General features: G+C 39.9%; 1 protein-coding gene across 1 annotated transcript in view; it reads left to right on the top strand.

The window, feature by feature from the left end:
- Positions 1-26,640, top strand: part of CD226 (CD226 molecule) — an 81,572-nt gene that overhangs the window by 33,055 nt on the left and 21,877 nt on the right. Inside the window, exon 3 of the mRNA XM_060119596.1 lies at positions 24,090-24,437. Within this exon, the coding sequence (XP_059975579.1) occupies positions 24,090-24,437 (348 nt within the window). The remainder of the gene's footprint in view (positions 1-24,089; positions 24,438-26,640) is intronic.

The raw sequence follows: 26,640 nt of genomic DNA, 5'->3' as shown, positions 1-26,640 counted from the left end.
CATGTACTGAGACAGAGACCATCAGGAGGATACCATGTCACAAAGGTTCAGAAGTTACGTGCAGGAAGTAGGACTGCTCTTTTAACATCTCTTAAAGCAAAACTGAGACTATAATGAATGGTCATTAGGTACACATATTGAGTATAAAACTCTTCCCTGGTGTTCTCTTATACACAGATGGCATACACAAGGTTCATGCCCTTAGGAGGTTTATACTTCCGTTGATGAACCATTTATTCATTACGGAAGATGAAGCTAGAGCTCTAGTTCCCTGGGAATGACTCATTACGAAATATTATTTTGTGGTTTGACTTTTGTCTAAAAGTCGAGAAAATATACTTTTTGTCTTATGCAATGAATCAAACATATGATGACTGTTTCTGGTTGAGATGATAAATGCTTCAAGTCATAGCTTTCTGGAAAACATTTTATTTCATACAGATTAGTCTGACAACCTAATTTTTTACCTTCTATTTTTAATTTTTTCAGAAGATATATTTCATTTTCAGAGTTGAAATAATATTTGGGGAGAGGGCAAGTGGAGATGGTCAATGCCATACTAAATTATTCCCTAGGGCTAGCATATTCTTAAATTCTATTATTTAAAATTGGTTTTGGTTTACTTATCATATATGATTTTATAAGTAACTATGCACTAAATTAATCTTTTCCTGAAATCTGCAGCGAGGTTTTTGGTTTTATTTGTGGTGTATTGCAAATAGGTCACAGATCATCGTCTTGGTGATTATTTCTAGTTGCTTAAGCCACCAGCAATTTACTTATATGCATCACTTAGATGCCTAATTTAAGCCCATGAGTAAATTATTTTTGTGGCTGAATACTACTGAATCTATTGACAGGCAAAAAAGATGCTTTATTCTCCTATCTGTTACTCTACATGGTATACCTGTGAAATGAAATAACATGACTGTGATAAACCTCACCTTGATTGCAACACATTAGGGTATATTAGTAATCACCACTACTGGCTCTGACACATCCTGTGATTAGACTCAGACCCCCCGATTTTACAGTTTTTGTTTTGTTTTTAAAAGGCAAACCCATAAATGTGATAAATGTAATTCCAAGATAATGGAGTTAGGAAGCCATCACTGAAGGCAATTTTAGAGGAAAATGGAAAGTGTAAAATGATGACTTTAAAATCTTTAAAATTACGGAAGTAGAAACTAAATTGCAGACTTTGGAGGGAAGTGTGTACTGTGTGGGGAAAATGGAAGTCACCCCTAACTTAGAGGAAGAGTTTACAGCAAGATAGAAAAGCCAGGGAGATGGCAAACGTGGGGTTCAGATATAACCATTTCAATTAGTTTCTGCTTTTAAAAAGTGACACGTAGCAATAGGACATTCACATTCATAAGAGGCATATTTATATGAGCTCTTTATGACCTTGTTTCAAACAATGTGTTTGACAACTAATGGTAATCTGAAAAAGAATTCTGTTTTTTTTTTTCTAGTTCATCTTTGCTTCCAGTGTTTACAAGTTTAATGTGGCTTTTAGATGAATTCTAGTAAGTGGAGAGCCACAGCACAACAGAAGGCACCCAGGGTCTTTGGTTAGTGACATTAACAGTAGATTCACTTATTAGACTGAAAAATACATCACACAGGCTCTTTGGTCACTTACTAGCATGGCTATATGTGTCTATATATTTCCACTTATTCTACTAATAAATTAAAGCAAGTAGCAGTGATTCTAAGCCCTATTAGAGCCAATCTTCTCTTTCATAATCAATACTTTATAAATCCCTTTAACTATTTTGAAGTCATATCACAGATAATAAAACCTACCTACACATACAATTTCAAAAGAATAAACATAATGCTTTAAGTATAATTTCAAGGAGAAGTAACAAAAAATTAATTTATTATAAGTCTACATTTAAACATGTAAGTGTTCAGGCTTTATTATGTGAAAAGACAAAAAGTGGTCAAATGTGTCCACTCCATCTAGAATCACTGTGAACCATGACTACACATGCCGTTGAAGATGCAATTACCCTGAGTGGTATTGTCACCAATGATGCTGTTTTCAAAATGAACAGCTCCTGGTGACATTTTGATACTTCAAGGTGAAATCCTCCCCCATTTAAACTGACCAGGAATAGAATTCCTAAAAAAAAGTCAGGATATGCTAAAAGAGTTCAGAAATATTTTGTGGGCTTTTTCTTGTACGAATTTACTTTTCAGATGAGTCAGGACCTCTTGCATTATTAATTGTAATTCCTTTGAAGGTTGTTCGGTTTTGCCTCAGAACTCAAAAAACATTGTATTAAATATACTAAGTCCTCAATTGATGGTTATTTGTGTGTTAGTTACTTTAGAGCGTGAACATTCCTATTTTATTGGGAGTAACAATGACAGCTGAACACAACTGAAATGGTTTTGGTTGTCATTCTCAATTAGAAGAAGGGCCAAAAGTCTGTTCTGTCTTGCCCTTCCTTCTTTTTCCAATTTCTTTGAGTAGAAATATTTTTCTAAAAGAGCAATGTATAGGACCTGGAAAAATATTGGACTCTACAGCTCTTCAACGAGAAAATTGGAGACTGAAAGAGCCATTGCAAGGAATTGCCAACCACATGTTCAAAGCAAAATTGGAAAAGAAATATTTTGCCCTGGGTCCATGGACATGGTGAATATATTGATATAGGATGTACCTTGTGAGTTTCATTTCTTGTAGTGGTAATGAACTTGAACTAAGCTCCACTGGTTCTTCCTCTCATTGCCAATGGCACTAATATGAGGTTGTCGGAAACAGTTCAGGAAGATCTCATCAGACTCCTCGGAAGGCTCAGCAATGCAGTTGCTCTCAAGACTTCTTAGCACTTGCTCACCTAACATACTAAGGGCCACAGAGCTGTTTGAAATGTGTTGTATGGAATGTTTTTGTGGAAAGGTAGGATTTCAGAGCCAGAAAAATTCTACTTCCTGATATATTTACAAACCCAACTCTTGGACAGTATTATAAATAATAGATGCTTTTGATCATTGCTCTGAAATAACGCTAAGAAAATATGATCATCATAAGACAGCTTTCCAAATTTTGGAAATGTCTCTAATAACAGTGATGTATTTTCCCCAACTTACTTTGTTTTTGGAAGCTTCATTATGAACACTAGGGATTGTAGAGAAGGCCTGGGATACCAGTCTTTTCCTCACACACTTTGATAAGAAGCATCTTCTCTCCTTCCCTCTCCTTCCTACGGGAGGTCTATAACCCTCAGTTCACTTAGCCTGTCTGAGGTTTCTCCTATGTCCCTGGGGCCGGTTCTTTGTTCAATGACAAGCATTTGACTAGGACACCTGAGCCATGGGAGAAGCATTCTCTATCCACAGTGCCTCCTTCTGCCTCTGAGACCTGAGCTGGCAAAGGGACCATAACCACAGAGCAAGACAGGTAGAGGTTTACCAGTTTAGCTCTAAGGTGATCTTTTTTTTTTTGAATATTTACACTTTAATGCATAAGCACAGATTAATGAAATTCTGAATTTGCTTCTGGCAGTTTTCCATTTTAGAAAATAAAAAAATTTTTGTTTGTTTTCCAGTTGTGGCCAAGCTAGTCCTTCTTCCACTTTGAGAAATGAGAAACTTAAATGGCAAAATAATCTTATCTGTGATCTATGACAATATCAAATCCTTTACACATACTTATCTCAATTAAGGACTTGTTTTGTGGTCAAAACTCTGCCACTCTACTTTCTAAAACGTCCTTATGTTCCTTTTTCTTTCTGTGATATCCTTGATATTCTCCATCTCTCTCTCTCTCTCTCATTTCTCCACTGCTTTTGAAAAGGTCATGAGGTGGAGGCAGGGAAGATGACTCTATGGATCCAGGTAAGATGTTAGTGGTGAAGCTGGGCCAATCTTAAAGGCACATCTTCAGAGACAGCATGTACCACCTGCTGTGTGAGGGGCCTTTGCCCATCAGATGTGATCTTTTCTACTGCTTCTCTTAAGAAGCAGAGTGTCACTGAAGCCTGGGAGTACCTTACTCTAGTTATAAGAAGCCAGTGAATGTGACTCTCTGTTGAGATTGGTTTCTGAGATGCTCTCCATCTCCTAGCTTCTTCTTGTGCTCTATGTGGTGACTTGGAAATATATTGCATTTATTACGAGTGATAAGTTCAAATCCTGCCTCTTTCCCTTACTTCTCTGGCCTTAGTTTCATCATCTATAAGATGATGCTAATAATAAGGTATGTATATACCTTATTGGATTATTGTAAACACTAAAATGAAATACTATATGAAAAGCATTTAGCATAGTGACAAGCAAATAAGAGGTACTCTAGAAAGTATGGCTATTATTATTATTATTAGCTCAGATCCAGAGATTACATTATTATCATCCTTCTTGACAGGGATCAGGAAACATAGCTGACAAGCTCAGCAAATCAGGGTGACAATTGTAGCTCCAGTGGGGAGGATTTTTTATCCCAAATTTTAAACAATTTTATACTCTAGGTATCTCAGTTTCAAATTTTATAGAGTTTTATTTACCCTTTCTCCAGACTAAGAAAGAAAGAGACATGTGGATAGAAACAAAGAAAAAGTATAGAATGGGCACCGTTTTAAAAGTAGGCAGTTATGGGCCTCCCTGGTGGCGCAGTGGTTGAGAGTCCGCCTGCCGATGCAGGGGATGCGGGTTCGTGCCCCGGTCTGGGAGGATCCCATATGCCGCGGAGCGGCTGGGCCCGTGAGCCATGGCCGCTGGGCCTGCGCATCCGGAGCCTGTGCTCCGCAACAGGAGAGGCCACAACAGTGAGAGGCCCGCGTACCACAAAAAAAAAAAAAAAAAAAAAAAGTAGGCAGTTATGTCACATCATGGTAACACCTCTTATTTTTGGGGGTCTGCTGGGTTTGCACAATATCCTTCCCATAGCAGGGCTTGGCCATTTTATGTTGAAACAAAGAAGCTCAAAAAACACTTTGAATAAGTATAAGGAAATGAAGAATTTACTGCATTCAACTGAACAAAAACTTAAGAAGTTCACAGCTAAGAAATATGATTAAGAGATATCTTAATTAATATACTGGGCAAAAATTATTTGTTCAGTATATTCCTGAATAATTTCTATTTTATTTTGAGAAAGGAATAAAAGACACAGAATTTTTTAAATGTATGCCAAAGTAGTTACCTCTTTATCTTGATCTAGTGATTTGGAAATAAATGAAAAACCAGACTGAGCAGTATGAGGAGTAGGTGAGGAAGGCGTGAAGAGCAGATGCCCAGGAGGAGATGGATCTGAGGCTCGTGGCTGCACTTTGAGTGGCAGCAGGTGATTTCCCAAACCTGGGTGGATGTCCTCATCTATGATATTGGAGACACAGTGACTTGAAGGAATAGCTGTGATCATGACTGGTGGGCTGACAGCTTCGCCTCTTTCTACAAGCACTGATTTTAAGGCTGTCCTGGCACTGGGTTGGGAGAGACACTTATTTAGGGGTTATTTCCAATTTGTTTTGGTCCCAGCTTCCAAAAAGGGCAGGCTCTAGCACATGGTGAGCTAATTGACTTCTAATAACTCATTATTTTAGTTAGATAAATGTCAGTATTTGGGCGAAAGATACTGGAGCTCAGCTGATTTCACTAATCTGCTCTGTCCTGCGGAGCCCAAACCTATCTCACTGAAGCTCTCTCTCTGAATTTTGACATTTATTACTTACTTTAAAAAATAGGACTAGCCCATCCTTCTCAATGTGGTCATGTCTCAGAAGAAACAGAGAAATTTGTATTCTTAGTTAACAAAATGTTGGGCAGTTTTATTTTTTTAATTTTTATTTTTTATCGGGGTATAGTTGATTTACAATGTTGTGTTAGTTTCAGGTGTACAGCAAAGTGATTCAGTTATACATAAACATATATCCATTCTTTTTCAGATTATTTCCCCATTTAGGTTATTACAGAATACTGAGTAGAGTTCCCTGTGCTATACAATAGGTCCTTTTAATATAACGTTGCTTTGTGTATACCAGCTTCCTGTGCTGACTCACTTCACCAACACCCAGTTTATTCCTGTCTGTGGGTCCACCCGTATCTCGTCATCATCCCTCTTTCTGAACCCCCTGAAGTGCAGCCCCAGTGCTCCCGCTGTACTTACTTGGTTTTCCTTGTGTCACTCTAGATGATACTGGAAAAATATTCCTCTGCTCCACCATCAGTCTTGTCTCCCTTTCCTCTTCTAGATTCCCAAATCCCACCCCTCTCTTTCTAATAAACTTTGATTTTGGAGTATTTTGGGGTTTACAGGAAAGTTGCAAAATAGTCCAGAGAGTTCCCATGTGCTCCTTACCCAGTTTCTCCTTGCTAACATCTTACATTACTGTGATATATTTGTTAAAAGAAAGAAAATGAAATTAGTCTATTACTGTTAACAACGCTCCAGATTTTACTGGGGTTTCCTCATTTTCACATCAAAGTCCTCCTCCTGTTCCAGGGTCCAATCCAGGGCACCATACTGCATTTAGCCATCACGTCTCCCCAGCCTACTCTGCTCTATGGCAATTTCTGTCTCTCCTTGGTTTTCATGACCTTGACAGTCTTGAGGAGTACTAGCCATGTATCCTGCAGAGTGTCCCCCATTTGGGCTTTGATGTTTTTCTCATAATTATCCTGGGATTTTTGGATTTTGGAAAGAATACACAGAGGTGAGGTGCCCTTCACATCAGATCATATCAGGGGTATCTGATATCCACACACCACTGGGAATGTTACCCCCATCCCTTGGCTAAGGTGTGTTTGCCGGGTTTCTCCACCAAAAAGTTACTCTTCTTCCTTTCTATGTTCTAGTCTTTGGACATGAGTCACCAAGTTTAGCCCACCTTCACAAGGGCTCCCCTTCCTTTGAAAATAAAAGTGAATCAGCTACACGTATACATATATCTCCACCCTCTTGCATCTCCCTTCCACCCTCCCTATCCCACCCATCTAGGTCATCATAAAGCACCGAGCTGATCTCCCCGTGCGATGCAGCTGTTTCCCACTAGCTATCTATTTTACATTTTTTACATTTGGTAGTGTATACATGTCCATGCCACTCCCTCACTTTGTCCCAGATTCTCCTTCCCCGTGCCCATGTCCTCAAGTCCATTCTCTACGACTGCGTCTTTATTTCTGTTGTGCCTCTAGGTTCATCAGAACGATTTTTTTTTTGATTCCATATATATGTGTTAGCATACGGTATTTGTTTTCCTCCTTCTGACCTACTTCACTATGTATGACAGACTCTAGGTCCATCCACCTCACTACAAATAACTCAATTTTGTTTCTTTTTATGGCTGAGTAATATTCCATTGTATATATATGCCACATCTTCTTTACCCGTTCATCTGTCGATGGACACTTAGGTTGTTTCCATGTCCTGGCTATTGTAAATAGAACTGCAATGAACATTGTGGTACATGACTCTTTTTGAATTACAGTTTTCTCAGGGTATATTCCCAGTAGTGGGATTGCTGGGTCGTATTTAGTTTTTTAAGGAACTTCCATACTGTTCTCCATAGTGGCTGTATCAATTTACATTCCCACCAACAGTGCAAGAGGGTTCCCTTTTCTCCACACCCTCTCCAGCATTTATTGTTTGTAGATTTTTTGATGATGGCCATTCTGACTGGTGTGAGGTGATACCTCATTGTAGTTTTGATTTGCATTTCTCCAATGATTAGTGATGTTGAGCATTCTTTCATGTATTTGTTGGCAATCTGTATATCTTCTTTGGAGAAATGTCTATTTAGGTCTTCTGCCCATTTTTGGATTGGGTTGTTTTCTTTCTTTCTTTTTTTTTTTTTTTTTTTTGTGGTACGCGGGCCTCTCACCGTTGTGACCTCTCCCATTGCGGAGCACAGGCTCTGGACGCGCAGGCTCAGCAGCCATGGCTCACGGGCCCAGCCGCCCCATGGCATGTGGGATCTTCCCGGACCGGGGCATGAACCCGTGTCCCTTGCATCGGCAGGCGGACTCTCAACCACTGCATCTCCAGGGAAGCCCATTGCTTCCCATTTGTAATCTGTCTCCCTGCTTACGTCTCCACCCACCCCTTCCCTGCACTCACAGGTGCTCCCTCTCTGCTGCCCTTTGCCCCCCCGGGAGCATCATGGCCTGTGCCAGGCTGGCTCCTACCTCTTCTCAGTGTCCTTTGCTACAGCCTGTCTGTTCCAGGCCACTCACCTGCGGGAACCTGCCTCCTTTCCTTCCACTCAGAAAGCAATCTAATGGACGATTTCACACCAGTGTGTTGGCACCTGCCAAGAGCTGAGGTTGTTATGTGCATTTTAACAAGGACAAGTAAAGAAACATTTCTAATTATAGGGTTTAAGGCATCGTAAAATAAGATATTTAGAAAGAAGGGCTTCCTGGGAACCTATTTTGCGTCTGTGCAGTCTAGTCCAGTTGCAGGGTGGAGAGGAAAACTCTGAGTATCACATGTAGACCCTTCCCAGAGATGAGGGCCAGGGCGGCTCCATAAACCCCTGCCCGGGGGTCGGGGGGGACTCCCTTCTGTGCTGTCAGCCAGCTGGGAGACTCACCTCTGATGGCTGCTCTGAGGATTAAATGTGTGAGCACATGTCATGCATTTAGTGCAGGCACATAATAAGGACTCATTCAAGGTTTATTATTTTGCTTTTAAAATATGTTAAAAATGTTTAAAGTATCTGAGACCAAATGCTTCAATGTAGTCTAGACAATTCACTAATGTGATATATTCTCTAGTAGGGGATGATTAGGGTTAGTGTTAATCTCTGATTTTTTTTTCTGTGAAACCCTGCCATGCAGAAACTCTACATTAAATTTCCAAATCTGGGAGGTCAATTGCTAACATTTTAGCAGAAAACAAGCCAATGCTCCTGGGCAGTATTGTCATCTATTGGTTTTATAAGACCTTAGAATTAGACCGTTTAAAATTCTTATATCCCATGAGTCATTTCTTTTTATAGTCGGGAGAAATTGCAGAGTTGCCCAAAGTTAAACTTTTTTAACAAACCTTGTGCTACTGACTTAAATAAAAAGCATCATTCTCATTGTACCATGACAGAGAGATTGCAGTGTTGTTCTTTCAACAATTAAAACCCATGAGGGTTAATTGGGAGATTGGGATTGACATATGCACACTATTATATATAAACTAGATAACTAAGAACCTACTGTATAGCTCAGGGAATTCTACTAAGTGTTCTGTAATGGCCTCTGTGGGAAAAGACTCTAAAAAAAAATAAAGAGTGGACATATGTATATGTATAACTGATTCACTTTGCTATATACCTGAAACAACACATTGCAAGTCAAGTATACTCCAATTAAAAAAAAAAAGAAAAAAAACATGAGGAAAGTTTACAGTGTGAGAAGGTATGGGTGCTCTATTTTTGTTCTGCTTGAAGCTGCTCGACACCTCAGTTCTGTGTCCCTTAGTGCCTGTCACAGGCGGAGCTGCGGGGAGGCAAAGTCATACGTGGCAATTCGGCCTTCGAGTCTGTGCTCTTCCTTCCACCTGCAGCTTCCTCCCCACACTGCCTGTGCCCTTTGAGCCCCACAAGGGCCACTGCTCTTCTTTCTGAACCTTGCTGCCTGCTTGTGATCAGGAATTTGTGTTTCTATTTCTTTTGCTTGCCTTTTTTCCCTTTAATGAATTGATTTAATATTGAGGTATAATTGACATATAGCATTGTTAACTTCAGGTGTACAGCATAATGATTTGATATTTGTATACATTGCAAAATGGTCACCACTGTAAATCTAGTTCACATCTGTCACCCTATGTATATAGATATAGAATATTAAATTTTCTTGTGCTGAGAAATTTTAAGATCTACTCTCTTAGCAATTGCTTGCTATTTTTGAGAGCTTCATCTCAGGTCACTTTAGAATACTTCCACAGTCCCATGCAGCCAACATTTTATTTTGCATTTGTAGAGAACACTTTATATTAATGAGTTTTTAGGAAAGTTCTCAACTGAGCACATACATAGTCTAGGCACAGCTGGGAGTATGCAAAGCTCCTGCTCTGATCACTTCTCATTAGCTGGTGTAAAAGCAGTGCTCCTGCAGAAAGCTTCAGGCAACTCTGGCTGTTTAATTTTTAGCCTGTTTTAAACATCAGAAGTAGAAGGTATTGTCTCAGGCTTTACCCTGGGGAGAGTTCTCACTGAGCAGGGGCTATTGACTTGGCCTTCCTCAGGAGAGCAGGTGGGATGACCAGGGATGGTGAGTGGAGTGGGGGGGAGCAGTGGAGTCCTGGGGGAGCGACGGCATTTTAAAAGACCAGCAAAGAAAGAGGGACCCCTAAAGGAGACCGGGGCAGGTCAGGAGGGACAGGGGACAAGCAGGAAGGTGCAGTGTCACAGAAGCCAAGGCATTGCCAGGAGGGCAAGGATCCAGTACCGAATGTCAAGCACGTTGGTGACGTCTTCAGTGCTGGATTTGTTGGAAATGGTGCACTGAAGCTCACGTAAGAATTGATTAGGCACGTTCAGAGGAGCAAGAGGTTCCCTGCAGAATTATGAACGGATGGGGAAGAAGAGAGAGCCAGCGCCTGAAGTTGGTTTGCAGGCCTGGGAGAGATCCTATTCAGTGCTGAGGCGTTTTGAGTCTTCCGTACCCCCAGGGACTGCTTGCCAGGGTGTCATCGGACATATTTCTCTGCTCTTTGTACTTCTGCAGGTTGGTCATTAGATTTTGAGGCTTGATCAGAGTCAGGTTTGATGATTTGGGCAAGGCTACTACTTCCAAGGAGGTGTTGTGAAGACATGAGTGCCTTTTTTTGTGAATTTGCTGGCATTGATGATTGTTGCCCGGAAACATTAATTCGTTTAGGCATTACAAATGTGATTCTAAATACATTTCTTAATATTATCAATGGATACACATTGCATATTGTCTGCCGAGTGAAACTGCAAATTAATTTTTTATTAGAAAAATAGTGATTGATGTTTTACGATATAGAGCCAATGACCAGTGAGGACTATGAAGGAGGAAGGGTGAGCAGCTGGGATGTGACGGTGACTGGGGCAGTGGCGTGATGCACAGGGTACCCAGGAATGTTTGTAGTAACCAGGGACTGAATGGTGCTTGGAGAAGGTGATGAAGCACTGAAATAATTTTCAAAAATGATCTATTATCTTGCCAGAAAAATCACATTCAAAGTACAGAGGATTTCATCATGTTATTCTACAACAAAATATCATGTGAAAACAACACACAGACAAACCTATTAGAATGGCCAAAATCCAGAACACTGACAACACCCAATGCTGCTGAGAAAGGGGAGCGACAGGAATCCTCATTCATTGCTGGTGGGAATGCAAAGTGGCGCAGCCACTTTGGAAGACATTTTGTCAGTTCCTTACACAACTAAACAACCTCTTGCCATTCAATCCAACAATCATGCTTCTTGGCATTTGCCCAAAGGAATTGAAAACTTATATCCACATGAAAACCTGCACATGGTTGTTTATAGCAGCTTTATTCGTAAGTTCCCAAACTTGGAAGCAACTAAGATGTCCTTCAGTAGGTGAATGGTACTGTGGTACATCCAGATAATGAAATATTATTTAGTGCTAAAAAGAAACAAGCTATCAAACATGCAAACACAGGGGAATCTTAAATCTATATTACTAAGTGAAAGAAGACAATATGAAAAGGCTACGTACTATATGATTCCAACTATATGACACTCTGGAAAAGGTAAAACTATGGAGGCAATAAAAAAATCAGTGGTTGCCAGGGATTGAGCGGAGGGGAGGATGATTAGGCAGGGCCCAGAGGATTTTAGGGTAGGGAAACTCCTCTGTATGACATTGTAGTGATGGATACATGTCATTGTACATCTGTCCAAACTCATAGAATGTACAACACCAAGAGTAAACCCTAAGGTAAATTATGAATTTTGTGTGGTTATGATGTGTTAGTTCACCCTTGGTAAAAAATGTATCATTTTGGCGTATGATGTTGATAACGGGAGAGGCTGTGTGTGTGTGTGTGTGTGTGTGTGTGTGCATGCGTGTGTGCATAAGGGCAGGGACGTATTAAGTAAATTTCTGTACCTTCCTCTCAGCTTTGTTGTAAAACCTGAAACTGTTCTAAAAAATAGTCTTTCAAACAAAACACAACACAGACTCTTCTATGTGTATGCTGCGAATTAATATATAACTAAATAGAAATATAAAATTAACTGGTTTTTATTATGTTTGTTTCTATTTTTACAATTAAATCCTAATCAAACTTTTCCTTCCCTATTAACGATGACATTTTGATCCCTATTTTAAGTAGATTCCCTTTCCAATTCCAAGCACCTCCAGATGCCAGGTCTTCTTATGACGTGGGGTCTCTCTGGTTGTTGTTTTCGGGGTCATTTCATGTCACTTTACACGTGCCCAGCAGGGGGATCAGGTGGCCTGAGCATCAACAAGCATGCAAGGCGAGGCAGGTTCTGCAGACCTCAGCTGGGTCTGGATTTTCCTCTGACACCAGTCAGCTATTTTGTTCATCAGGAGAGGTTAAGTGGGGTTACTCTGTGCTTCTCAACCACCTGCCCCTGGGGCAGGGCCTGTGGCCTTCAGGTCCAGTCTTCGTCTATTGACAGGTGGCTCGGGTCCTTACACAGAGCCTGTGCTGTGAAAGCCTCCCTGTACTTGCTCCCCAAGGGACAGCTCCACCTGAGGCCCCCGAGCAAGACCCACAGAGGAAAACCAAACCAAACAAAACGAAACAGGTGCGTTGGCCCTGAAGACAGACAGCAAAACTGTGGCAAGGGCAAGCCTGCCTCTTATTTTCCAGGGTCCAGCATGGCTCACAGAAAATTTTGTTTCTCCTTCTTGTTAAAATTTTGTTTATGTTCTTTCATTTTCCCAACACAGTGTCCCGTATCTGACTTAGCCTTTTATTTATATTGTCCCACAGTTTCCTTCTCTTTTCTCATACCTTCCTTTCCCTGTATGAATTTTAATTTCGCATTCGTTTCCTTTAAGCTTTTATTTTCTTACTTTTTCCATTTCTTATGAGTGTTCTCCCTTTTCTTCTTTTTTTGCCCCGGTCTTGTCTCACCTTACTTAGAGATGAAATGTTTTCTGTGTGCTTGTTATGTGGGTGAAGTGTTAACTTTGGTAAATAGCTGTATGGTTTCAGGTTGTCAGCCGGAGGGCTGTGGTTTCTCTTTCCAACATTTTGTCACATGGAACCACTTGCTGAAGAAAGGAAGCTAGTTTTTGGTAGATATGAGACTCATAGACACAATATTGTAGTTTAACACAGATAGCACATCTTATCGTATTTTAAAATAAATTTCTTTTTTTCAAGGGTGGTTTCCCTTCTCTTCTCCTCTTCTCTCCTGTCCTCTCTTCTCTACTCTTTTTTTTTCTTTTTTTTGAAGTATAGTTTACAAGCAACATTATATTAGTTTCAGGTGTACGACATAGTGGTTCAACATTTATATTCATTATGAATTGATCACTATGATAAGTCTAGTTCATCTGTCACCATACAAAATTAATACAATATTATTATTATTTTTTTTTTGACCACACCACATGGCTTGCAGGGATCTTAGTTCCCAACCAGGGATTAAACCTGGACCCACGGCAGTGAAAGTGCTGCGTCCTAACCCCTGGACCACCAGGGAATTCCCAGTAGAGTATTATTAACTATAGTCCCCATGCTGTACATTACATCCCCGATACTTATTTTATAACTGGAAATTTGTATTTCTTAATCCCTTTCACCTATTTCACCTAACCTCCCATTCCCTTCCCCACTGGTAACCGCCAGTTTGTTCTCTGTATCTATAAGTCTGCTTCTGTTTTGTTTGTTTCTTCATTTGTTTTATTTTTTTAGATTACTCATACAAATGAAATCATATGGTATTTATCTTTCTCTATCTGACTTATTTCACTTAGCATAATACCCCTAGGTCCATCCATGATGTTTCAAAGAGCAAGATTTCATTATCTTTTAATGGCTGAGTAATAGTCCATTGTGTATATATATACCACATCTTCTTTATCCATTCATCTGTTGACGGACACTTAGGTTGCTTCCATATCTTGGCCATTGTAAATAATGCTGCAGTGAATATAGGGGTGCATTGTATCTTTTCAAATTAGTGTTTTCATTTTCTTTAGATAAATATCCAAAAGTGAAATTGCTGGATCATATTGTAGTTACATTTTTAATTTTTTGAGGAACCTCCATACTGTTTTCCACAGTGGCTGCACCAATTTATTATGTTCCCACCAATAGTGCACCAGGGTTCCCTTCTCTCCTCGTCCTCGCCAGTACTTGTTATGTCTTGTCTTTTTGATAATAGCCGTTCTGACAAGTGTGAGGTGGTATCTTATTGTGGTTTTGATTTGCATTTCCCTGATGATTAGTGATGTTGAGCATCTTTTCATGTGTCTGTTGGCCATCTGTGTATGTCTTCTTCAGAAAAATGTCTATTCAGGTCCTCAGCCCATTTTTTAATTGAGTTATTTGCTTTTGTGAAATTGAGTTGTATGAGTTCTTTAAATATTTTGGATATCAACCCCTTATCAAGTATATCACTTGCAAATATCTTCTCCCACTCAGTGGTTGCCTTTTTGTTTTGTTGATGGCTCCCTTTGCTGTGCAAAAGCTTTTTAGTTTAATATGGTCCCATTGTTTATATTTGCTTTTGTTGCCCTTCTTTGCTTTTTTAATTGGAAGACAAGAAAGTGGCTCCCAGACAAGCCCTGAGCAAATCTGTGACCAGGTAGAGGCTGTGACAGAAGCTCTCACCTTCCTGCATTTCTTTTCTGGAGTCTGTGTGCTTTGTGACACTGTTACTCTTCTTTTTACTTGAACAATAGGTCAGAATTCCTTGTTGGCAACTGTGAAGCTATCAAATTAAAAACGTGGTAATAACTACTAAATAGATAGACATGTTACCATTCTGGGCTATTGTAATTTTGAAAAATAATTCCTGAAGTTTATTCTCTAGATCAAGTTCTTAAACTGCTTGCTCTCAGGATCCCTTTAAACTCTTAAAATTTTTTTTATTGTGGTAAGACCATTTAATATGTGATCTAAATTCTTAACAGTTTTTTTTAGTATACAAGCAGTATTGTTACCTACATGCACTATGTTGTACAGCACGTCTTGAGAGCTTAGGTATCTTGCATAACTGAAATTTAATACCCATTGATTAGCAACTCCTCATTTCTTCCTTCTCCCAGACCCTGGAAACCACTGTTCTATTCTTTGCTTCTATGACTTGACTCTTTTAGATACTTCATATAAGTGAAATCATGCAGTATTTGTCCTTCCGTGATGGGCTTATTTCACTTAGCATAGAGTCCTCCAGGTTCATCCCTGTTGTCTCATATTGCACAGTTTTCTTCTCTTTAAGGCTGAATAATATCTCATTGTATGTATATTCCACATTTTCTTTATCCACTTATCCATCGATGGACATTTAGGTTGCTTCCATGTCTTGGCTGTTTGAATAGTGCTGCAATGAATATAGGAGTGATACCCATAAGTGGTATTGCTGAATCACATGGTAGTCCTATTTTTAATTTTTTAAAGTAATCTCCATACTGTTTTCCATAGAGGCTGTACCATTTTACATTCCTACCAACAATATACAAAATTTCCAATTTCTCCACATCTTCACCAACAACTAATTTCTTTCTTCCTTCCTCTCCCTCCCCTCTCTCCTTCCATTCCTTCCTTCCTTCCTTTTATATTAGTCATCCTAACAGGTGTAAGGTGATATCTCATTGTGGTTTTGGTTTGCCTTTCCCCAGTGATTAGTGACATTGAGCATCTTTTCATGTATCTGTTGACCATTTATATGTCTTATTATGTAAATCAAGTATTTAGTCCATTTTTTGAATTGGGCAATTAGTTTATTTTGCTGTTGAGCTATAGGCATTCCTTATATATTTTGGAAATTAACCCTTATCAGATATAAGGTTTACAAATATTTCTCCTGCTCTTTAGGTGTTTTTTTCTCTCTGTTGATTTTTTCCTTTGCAGTTCAGAAGGCTTTTAGTTTGATGTTGTCCCACTGGCCTATTTTTGCTCTATTGCCTGTGCTTTTGGTGTCATATCCAGGAGATCATTGCCAAGGCCAATGACATAATATGTTTTCTTCAGGAGTTCTGGAGTATCAGATCCTACGTTTAAGTCTTTAATCCATTTTAAGTTGATTTTTATGTATGGTATAAGTGTTTGAGTCGCCAGCCCAGCATTACCAAAGAACAGTACTGTGAAATTCAGTCTCTTGATATGATCACTACCAAGAAAAGCTCCAGGAGTTTCAGTTATGTTTCTTATTATATGGTTAACAGAGTAAAACTTGAAGGAACATGTGTAAACAGTCATATCCTCTTTTCTATTTATGTTCTAGCCTCTTTCAAAAGCCTTTTTCTTACATAAAATGTGGTATAAAGATATTTACAATTAGTGAAACTATGTAAAATAACATCACCAATCATTTTTTTAAATTAATTAATTTATTTTTTAACATCTTTATTGGAGTATAATTGCTTTACAATGGTGTGTTACTTTCTGCTTTATAACAAAGTGAATCAGCTATACATATACATATATCCCCATATCTCCTCCCTCTTGCTTCTCCCTCCCACCCTCCCTATCCCACCCCTCTAGGTGGTCACAAAGCACCGAGCTGATTTCCCTGTGCTATGTGGCTACCTCCCACTAGCTATCTGTTTTACATTTGGTAGTGTATATATGTCCATGCCACTATCTCACTTCGTCCCAGCTAACCCTTCCCCCTCCCTGTGTCCTCAAGTCCATTCTCTGTGTCTGCATCTTTATTCCTGTCCTGCCCCTACGTTCTTCAGAATGTTTTTTTTTTGATTTGTTTTTTTTGTTTTTAGATTCCATATATATGTGTTAGCATATGGTATTTGTTTTTGTCTTTCTGACTTACTTCACTCTGTATGAAAGACTCTAGGTCCATCCACCTCACTACAAATAACTCAATTTCGTTTCTTTTTATGGCTGAGTAATATTCCATTGTATATATGTGCCACATCTTCCTTATCCATTGATCTGTTGATGGACACTTAGGTTGCTTCCATGCCCAGGCTATTGTAAATAGAGTTGCAATGTACATTATGGTACATGACTCTTTTTAAATTATGGTTTTCTCAGGGTATATGTCCGGGAGTGTTATTGCTGGGTTGTAGGGTAGTTCTATTTTTAGTTTGTTAAGGAACCTCCATACTGTTCTCCATAGTGGATGTATCAATTTACATTCCCACCAACAGTGAAAGAGGGTTCCCTTTTCTCCACACACTCCACACACATTTATTGTTTGTAGATTTTTTGATGATGGCCATTCTGACTGCTGTGAGGTGTAGTTTTGTTGTAGTTTTGATTTGCATTTCTCTAATGATTAGTGATTAGTGATGTTCAGCATCCTTTCATGTGTTTGTTGGCAATCTGTATATCTTCTTTGGAGAAATGGCTATTTAGGCCTTCTGCTCATTTTTGGATAGGCTTCTCTTTTTTATTGATATTGAGCTGTATGAGCTGCTTGTAAATTTTGGAGATTAATCCTTTGTCAGTTGCTTCATTTGCAAATATTTTCTCCCATTCTGAAGGTTGTCTTTTCATCTTGTTTATGTTTTCCTTTGCTGTGCAAAAGCTTTTAAGTTTCATTAGGTCCCATTTGTTTATTTTTGTTTTTATTTCCATTTCTCTAGGAGGTGGGTCAAAAGGATCTTGCTGTGATTTATGTCATAGAGTGTTCTGCCTATGTTTTCCTCTAAGACTTTTCTAGTGTCTGGCCTTACATTTAGGTCTTTAATCCATTTTGAGTTTATTCTTGTCTATGGTGTTAGGGAGTATTCTAATTTCATTCTTTTTACACGTAGCTGTCCAGTTTTTCCAGCACCACTTATTGAAGAGGCTGTTTTTCTCCATTGTATATTCTTGCCTCCTTTATCAAAAATAAGTTGACCATACACGCTTGGTTTATCTCTGGGCTTTCTATCCTGTTCCATTGATCTATATTTCTGTTTTTGTGCCAGTACCATACTGTCTTGATTACTGTAGCTTTGTTGTATAGTGTGAAGTCCAAGAGCCTGATTCCTCCAGCTCCGTTTTTCTTTCTCCAGATTGCTTTGGCTATTCGGGGTCTTTTTGTGTTTCCATACAAATTGTGAACTTTTTTCTTCCAGTTCTGTGAAAAAAGCCATTGGTAGTTTGATAGGGATTGAATTGAATCTGTAGATTGCTTAGGGTAGTATAGTCATTTTCACAATGTTGATTCTTCCAATCCAAGAACCTGGTGTATCTCTCCATCTGTTTCTATCATCTTTACTTTCTTTCATCAGTGTCTTATAGTTTTCTGCATACAGGTCTTTTGTCTCCTTAGGTAGGTTTATTCCTAGGTATTTTATTCTTCTTGTTGCAGTGGTAGATGGGAGTGTTTCCTTGATTTATCTTTCAGATTTTTCATCATTAGTGTATAGGAATGCAAGAGACTTCTGTGTCTTAATTTTGTATCCTGCTACTTTGCCAAATTCATTGATTACTTCTAATAGTTTTCTGGTAGCATCTTTAGGATTCTCTATATATAGTATCATGTCATCTGTAAACAGCAACAGCTTAACTTCTTTTTTTCCAATTTGGATTCCTTTTATTTCTTTTTCTTCTGTGATTTCCGTGGCTAGGACTTCCAAAGCTATGTTGAATAAGAGTGATGAGAGTGGACATCCTTCTCTTGTTCCTGAACTTAGAACAATGCTTTCAGTTTTTTACCACTGAGAATGATGTTTGCTGTGTGTTTTTTGTATATGGCCTTTATTATGTTGAAATAGGTTCCCTCTATGCCCACTTTCTAGAGAGTTTTTATCATAAATGGGTGTTGTATTTTGTCAAAAGCTTTTTCTGCATCTACTGAGATGATCGTATGGTTTTTATTCTTCAGTTTGTTAATATGGTGTATCACATTGATTGATTTGCGTGTATTGAAGAAACCTTGTATCTCCAGGATAAATCACACTTGATCATGGTGTATGATCCTTTTAATGTGTTGTTGGATTCTGTTTGCCACGATTTTGTTGAGGAGTTTTGCACCTATATTCATCAGTGATATTGGTCTGTAATTTTCTTTTTTTGTAGTATCTTTGTCTGGTTTTGGTATCAGGGTGATGGGGGCCTCATAGAATGAGTTTGGGAGTTTTCCTTCCTCTGCAATTTTTTGGAAGAGTTTGAGAATGATGGGTGTTAACTCTTCTCTAAATGTTTGATAGAATTCACCTGTGAAGCCATCTGGTCCTGGATTTTGTTTCTTGGACGATTTTTAATTACATTTTCAATTTCATTACTTGTGATTGGTGTGTTCGTATTTTCTCTTTCTTCCTGGTTTAGTCTTGGAGGGTTATACCTTTCTAAGAACTTGTCGATTTCTTCCAGGTTGTCCATTTTATTGCCATAGGCTTGCTGGTAGTACTCTCTTAGGATGTTTCATATTTCTGCGGTGTCTGTTGTAACTTCTCCTTTTTCATTTCTAATTTTATTGATTTGAGTCCTCTCCCTCTTTTTCTTGATGAGTCTGGCTAATGGTTTATCAACTTTTTTTATGTTCTCAAAGAACCAGCTTTTAGTTTTATTGATCTTTGCTGTTGTTTTCTTTGTTTTTATTTCATTTATTTCTGCTCTGATCTTTATGATTTCTTTCCTTCTGCTATCTTTGGGTTTTGTTTGTTCTTCTTTCTCTAGTTCCTCTATATGTAACCTTAGATTGTTTATTTGAGATTTTTCTTTTTTCTTGAGGTAGGCTTGTATAGCCATAAACTTCCCTCTTAGAACTGCTTTTGCTGCATCCCAAAGGTTTTGGATCGTTGTGTTTTCATTGTCATTTGTCTCTAGGTGTTTTTTGACTTCCTCTTTGATTTCTTCAGTGATCTCTTGGTTATTTAGTAACGTATTGTTTGGCCTTCATGTGTTTGTGTTTTTTACATCTTTTTCCCTGTAATTGATTTCTAATCTCATAGCGTTGTGGTTAGAAAAGATGCTTGATATGATTTCAATCTTCTTAAATTTACTGAGTCTTGATTTGTGACCCAAGATATGATCTATCCTGTAAAATGTTCTGTGCGCACTTGAGAAGAAAGCGTAATCTGCTGTTTTTGGATCGAATGTCCTATAAATATCAATGAAATCTATCTGGTCTGTTGTGTCATTTAAAGCTTGTGTTTCCTTATTAATTTTCTGTTTGGATGATCTCTCCATAGGTGTAAGTGAATTGTTAAAGTCCTCCACTATTTTTGTGTTACTGTCAATTTCCTCTTGTATAGCTGTTAGCAGTTGCCTTATGTATTGAGGTGCTCCTATGTTGGGTGCATGTATATTTATAATTGTTATATCTTCTTCTTGGATTGATCCCTTGATCACTATGTAGTGTGCTTCCTTGTCTCTTGTAACATTCTTTATTTTAAAGTCCAGCTTTCTTTCTTTTTTTTTTTTTTTTTTTTTTTTTGCGGTACACAGGCCTCTCACTGTTGTGGCCTCTCCTGTTGCAGAGCACAGGCTCTGGACACACAGGCTCAGCGGCCATGGCTCACAGGCCTACCCGCCCCACGGCATGTGGGATCTTCCCAGACTGGGGCATGAACCCGTGTCCCCTGCATTGGCAGGCGGGCTCTCAACCACTGCGCCATCAGGGAAGCCCTCCAGCTTTCTTTTGATTTCCATTTGTGTGGAATATCATCTTCCATCCCCTCACTTTCAGTCTGTATGTGTCCCTAGGTCTGAAGTGGGTCTCTTGTAGACAGCATATATATGGATCTTTTTTTATATCCATTCAGCCAGTCTATGTCTTTTGGTTGGAGCATTTAATCCATTTACATTTAAGGTAATTATCGATATGTATATTCCTATTACCATTTTCTTAGTGGTTTTGGGTTTGTTATTGTAGGTCTTTTCCTTCTCTTGTATTTCCTGCCTAGAGAAGTTCCTTTAATATTTGTTGTAAAGCTGGTTTGGTGATGCTGAATTCTCTTAGCTTTTGCTTGTCTGTAAAGGTTTTAATTTCTCTGTCATATCTGAATGAGATCCTTGCTGGGTAGAGTAATCTTGGTTGTAGGATTTTCCCCTTCATCACTTTAAATATGTCCTGCCACTCGCTTCTGGCCTGTAGAGTTTCTGCTGAAAGATCAGCTGTTAACCTTATGGGGATTCCCTTGTATGTTATTTGTTGTTTTTCCCTTGCTGCTTTTAATAATTTTTCTTTATATTTAATTTTTGACAGTTTGATTAATATGTGTCTTGTGTGTTTCTCCTTGCATTTATCCTGTATGGGACTCCCTGTGCTTCCTGGACTTGATTAACTATTTCCTTTCCCATATTAGGGAAGCTTTCAACTATAATCTCTTCAAATATTTTCTCAGTCCCTTTCTTTTTCTCTTCTTCTTCTGGGTCCCCTTTAAATCAAATGTTGGTGCGTTTAATATTGTCCCAGAGGTCTCTGAGACTGTCCTCAGTTCTTTTCATTCTTTTTTCTTTATTCTGCTCTGCAGTAGTTATTTTCACTATTTTATCTTCCAGGTCACTTATCTGTTCTTCTCTGTCAGTTATTCTGCTATTGATCCCTTCTAGAGAGTTTTTAATTTCATTTATTGTGCTGTTCATCACTGTTTGTTTGCTCTTTGGTTCTTCTAGGTCCTTGTTAAACCTTTCTTGTATTTTCTCCATTCTATTTCCAAGATTTTGGATCATCTTTACTATCATTACTCAGAATTCTTTTTCAGGTAGACTGCCTATTTTCTCTTCATTTGTTTGGTGTGGTGGGTTTTTACCTTGCTCCTTCATCTGCTGTGTGTTTCTCAGTCTTCTCATTTTGCTTAAGTTACTGTGTTTGGGGTCTCCTTTTCGTAGGCTGGAGGTTCGTAGTTCCCGTTGTTTTTGGTGTCTGCCCCCAGTGGCTAAGGTTGGTTCAGTGGGTTGTGTAGGCTTCCTGGTGGAGGGGACTAGTGCCTATTTTCTGGTGGATGAGGCTGGATCTTGTCTTTCTGGTGGGCAGGACCATGTCTGGTGGTGTGTTTTGGAGTGTCTGTGACCTTGTTATGATATTAGGCAGCCTCTCTGATAATGGGTGGGATTGTGTTCCTGTCTTGCTGGTTGTTTGGTTAGGGTGTCCAGCACTGTAGGTTGCTGGTTGTTGAGTAGAGCTGGGTCTTATCATTGAGACGCAGATCTCTGGGAGAGCTTTCGCTGTTTGATGTTATGTGGAGCCAGGATGTCTCTGGTGGACCAATGTCCTGAACTTGGCTCTCCCACCTCAGAGGCACAGGCCTGACACCTGGGCAGAGCACCAAGACCCTGTCAGCCACCAGTCTCAGAGAAAAGGGAGAAAAGAAAGAAAGAAAGAAAGAAAGAAAGAAAGAAAGAAAAAGGAAGGAAGGAAGGAAGGAAGGGAAGGGAGGAAGGAAGAAAGAAAAAAATAAAATAAAATGAAGTTATTAAAATAAAAAATAATTATTAAAAAGTAATTAATAAAAGAAAGTAAAAAGAGAGCAACGAAACCAAAAAACAAATCTACCAATGATAACAAGCGCTAAAAACTATACTAAACAAACAAACAAACAAAAAATGGACAGACAGAATCCTAGGACAAATGGTAAAAACAAAGCTATACCAACAAAAGCAAAGAAGCATACATATACACACTCACAAAAACAGAAGGAAAAATATATATATATTAAAAAAAAAGGAGGAAGAGAGCAACCAAATCAACAAACAAATCTACCAATTATAATAGGCTCTAAATACTAAGCTAAGATAAACATAAAACCAGAAACAAGTTAGATGCAGAAAGCAAACCCTAAGTCTACATTTGCTCTCAAAGTCCACCACCTCAATTTTGGGATGATTTGTTATCTATTCAGGTGTTCCATAGATGCAGGGTACATCAAGTTGATTGTGGAGATTTAATCTGCTGCTCCTGAGGCTGCTGGGAGATATTTCCCTTTCTCTTCTTTGTTCACACAGCTCCCGGGGTTCAGCTTTGGATTTGGCCCCGCCTCTGCGTGTAGGTCACCTGAGGGCATCTGTTCTTTGCTCAGACAGGACGGGGTTAAAATAGCAGCTGATTAGGGGGCTCTGGCTCACTCAGGCCAGAGGGAGGGAGGGGCTCGCTCGTTGCGTGTTCTCCTGGGGAAGTTGTCCCTGGATCACGGGACCCTGGCGGCGGTAGGCTGCACAGGCTCCCGGGAGGGGAGATGTAGATAGTGACCTGGGCTGGCACAGAGGCCTCTTGGTGGTGGCAGCAGCAGCCTTAGCGTCTCATGCCCGTTTCTGGGGTCCGCACTGATAGCCGTGGCTTGCGCCCGTCTCTGGAGCTCATTTAGGCAGTGCTCTGAATCCCGTCTCCTCGCGCACGCCAAAATAATGGTCTCCTACCTCTTAGGCAAGTCCAGACCTTTTCCCAGACTCCCTCCCGGCCAGCCGTGGCGCACTAACCACTTCAGGCTGTGTTCACACCGCCAACCCCAGTCCTCTCCCTGCACTCCGAACTCAGAAGCCCAAGCCTCAGCTCCCAGCCCCCGCCCACCCCGGCGGGTGAGCAGACAAGCCTCTCGGGGTGGTGAGTGCTGGTCGGCACGGATCCTCTGTGGGGAATCTCTCCGCTTTGCCCTCCGCACCCCTGTGGCTGCGCTCTCCTCCGCGGCTCCGAAGCTTTCCCCCTCCGCCACCCGCAGTCTCCGCCCGCGAAGGGGCTTCTAGTGTGTGGAAACCCTTCCTGCTTCACGGCTCCTTCCCACTGGTGCAGGTCCCGTCCCTATCCTTTTGTCTCTGTTTATTCTTTTTTTCTTTTGCCCTACCCAGGTACTTTGGGAGTCTCTTGCCTTTTGGGGGGTCTGAGGTCTTCTGCCAGCGTCCAGTAGGTGTTCTGTAGGAGTTGTTCCACGTGTAGATGAATTTGTGATGTATTTGTGGGGAGGAAGGTGATCTCCGCATCTTACTCTTTCTCCATCTTGAAGGTCTCCTCTCCATCACCAATCAGCGCCCAGAACTTTCTGGGTGCTTCCGCCTTAGCATCCAAGAGTTCGAGGACCGAAGTATAATCATTTGCTTCTTCTTTTCAGACGGTTTTGAGACAGCTGTGCCATCAAATAGCCAGACAGTCTCAGAACCTGGAAAAAATGTCACACTCACCTGCCAGCCTCAAATGAAATGGCTGTTAGAAGAAGTTACATGGGAAAAGATCCAGCCCCATCAGATTGACCTCTTAACTAACTGCAACTTGTCCCAAGCAAGAAGTTACACTTCAAAGTACCCAAGACAGATACTGAGCAACTGCACCCAGGGAATGAGGAGGGCCTTCATCACCATGCCCCACATTATGGCCTCTGACTCAGGACTCTACCGCTGTGGCTTCAAAGCCAGCACAGGAGAAACTGAAACCTTCGTGATGAGACTGATCGTAACCGATGGTGAGTGGGTGACAGATGCCTTAATGTGTCAAAAATGGAAAAAGCCAGCCACTGTGGATTGGTTTCTTTTGTCTTTTTCATTACTTTATTATTCAAAATATCTTTAATGATTGAATTTGGTAACTTGTCAGTTATCGCATGTTAGTGTTTATCTTGCTAATCCATCAATCACAGATTTAACAGATTTAATGTTTCCCATTTTTTTGATCTGCCACTTTCCTAAAATTAAAAAAAAAGATTCAGTCAGTCTGAAAAATACATGGTATCAACAGCCTATAAGTTTCAGCTGTATAATTTCTTTTTTTTTCAGCTGTATAATTTTTAATTTTCCAATTACTTTAAAACTTTTTGATGGTGGTAACTAGGTTTTATAATCCTCGTGTATCCTCAGCAATAATAAGGTGTTAGATTGGTATTTGCTGAGTCAGTGTTGAGTAAAGTGTAATAAATGTTTAATAATGTGGTTGCTACTTTGCCAGATCAGAGCTTTGGTTCCCTCAGTTTTTTTCAGAGCTGGGAGCAGGAATAGACTGGCCTTGAAGCTTTGAAATTGACCTTCAGGGCCTCTCACCTGAGCTGGCTCCTTCCAAGGCCTGGTACTTATTTTGTATTAGTTATTTGTCTCCTGTGTCATGATGAAGCCCTAAATTGTGTAAGCTTCAGGCTCCACAAAACCTGTGTGAGTGTAAGGAAAAGCGGTATTTCACCGACTGATGGGCAGATACAGAGAGGCCTGTGTAGACCCGCATTCCAGTTGAGTGGGAGGAAGTCTGTCTCAGACTGCCAGCTCTGCTTCCAGGCAAGTTTTCTCACTGCAGAGGGACCTGTCAGAGAAAATAATTTCTATTTACTGATGACAGAAATTTCATTTCACTTTATTCTCACCCTCTTCTTCCCTCCCTCTTCCTTCCTCCCATCCTCCCATGCATCTGCCCATCCATCCGTCTTTCTTTCTGCCTTTCTTCCATATGCTTCTAGCCAACTCATGTGCCTTGGCCTGTGTGTAGACTTTTAGAGCCAAGGCTTCCTAGGATGTGACTGCCCGTTCATAGACTCTGCTTATAGTGCAGGCTGAGATTCCCTCCTGCATCAGGAAGGAAGAAGAGGAGGTTTTGTATGTAGAGCAGCCTCCACTGCTGCCACTGTAGCAGCTGTGTGTGCTAAGGAGGCCCTTTGCCAGAGGTCAGCAGCTTTTGTACACAGTCACCTTGCACAGCATCAAAGCTTTCTCTACTCCTCTTAATGACAGAGGGAGCTTAGAACTTGATGAAAAAGATGGTTGATGGAATATTTGGGGGAGAAATATTGAGGTTCTTCATGTTGACTCCATTCCTTCAGAGACATTGAGAAAATATTTCTCACCTTAAAAAAAATACTCTTGCATTATAGAAGTGTTCTTAAAACCTGGACAGAAAAAAAGAAAGAATAAAGGTAGTCGCTAATCTTCTCTCAGAGACCAAGGCAAGAAAAAGTTCTATTCAGAAAATGTCATAAAGAACCATTTTCAAACACTTCTGAAATAAAATCTTGTCCATTATATGTTGAAAAACTTATTAAAAACACCTTAAATCATAGAGAAAATGGATTCTTGGAGGTATAATTATTTAACTCTTACTAATTAATAAAAATGTCTTTCAGTTACCCAAACATGGCTAAGTTCCTTGCACAGCTGTTTCTTTTCTTTGTACATAAGCTATAAACAGTGTCGAAAATGAAGGTGACAGTGTAATGGTCAGCATTGTTAGTGTTGAAGTGTTTTGAATTCTTGAAAAATGGCTTTTTGACATTCAACTGACAGGTTGAAAGAATATCAACTCGGCCCATTAGTAAAAAGTTATATTTGATAGAAGATGATACCTGTTTACTGTATGTTTTGGTTTAATTCCTTTTTGTTGTTGTTGTTTTTTTGTTTTGTTTTTTGTTTTGTTTTTTGCGGTCCGCGGGCCTCTCACTGCTGTGGCCTCTCCCGTCGCGGAGCACAGGCTCCGGACGCGCAGGATCAGCGGCCACGGCTCACAGGCCCAGCCGCTCCACGGCATGTGGGATCTTCCTGGACCGGGGCACGAACCCGCGTCTCCTGCATTGGCAGGCAGACTCTCAACCACTGCGCCACCAGGGAAGCCCTAATTGCTTTTAAAAATAATTATAAGTAAAGATTGAAGATAAAAAATCAGATGGAAAGCAAAAATATGCACACACACGC

The sequence above is a fragment of the Mesoplodon densirostris genome, chromosome 15, assembly GCF_025265405.1.
Source record: "Mesoplodon densirostris isolate mMesDen1 chromosome 15, mMesDen1 primary haplotype, whole genome shotgun sequence".
NCBI classification, from domain to species: Eukaryota; Metazoa; Chordata; class Mammalia; order Artiodactyla; family Ziphiidae; genus Mesoplodon; species Mesoplodon densirostris.
Note: the sequence above shows the minus strand (reverse complement) of the source record. Positions and strands in the feature narration are given on the sequence as shown.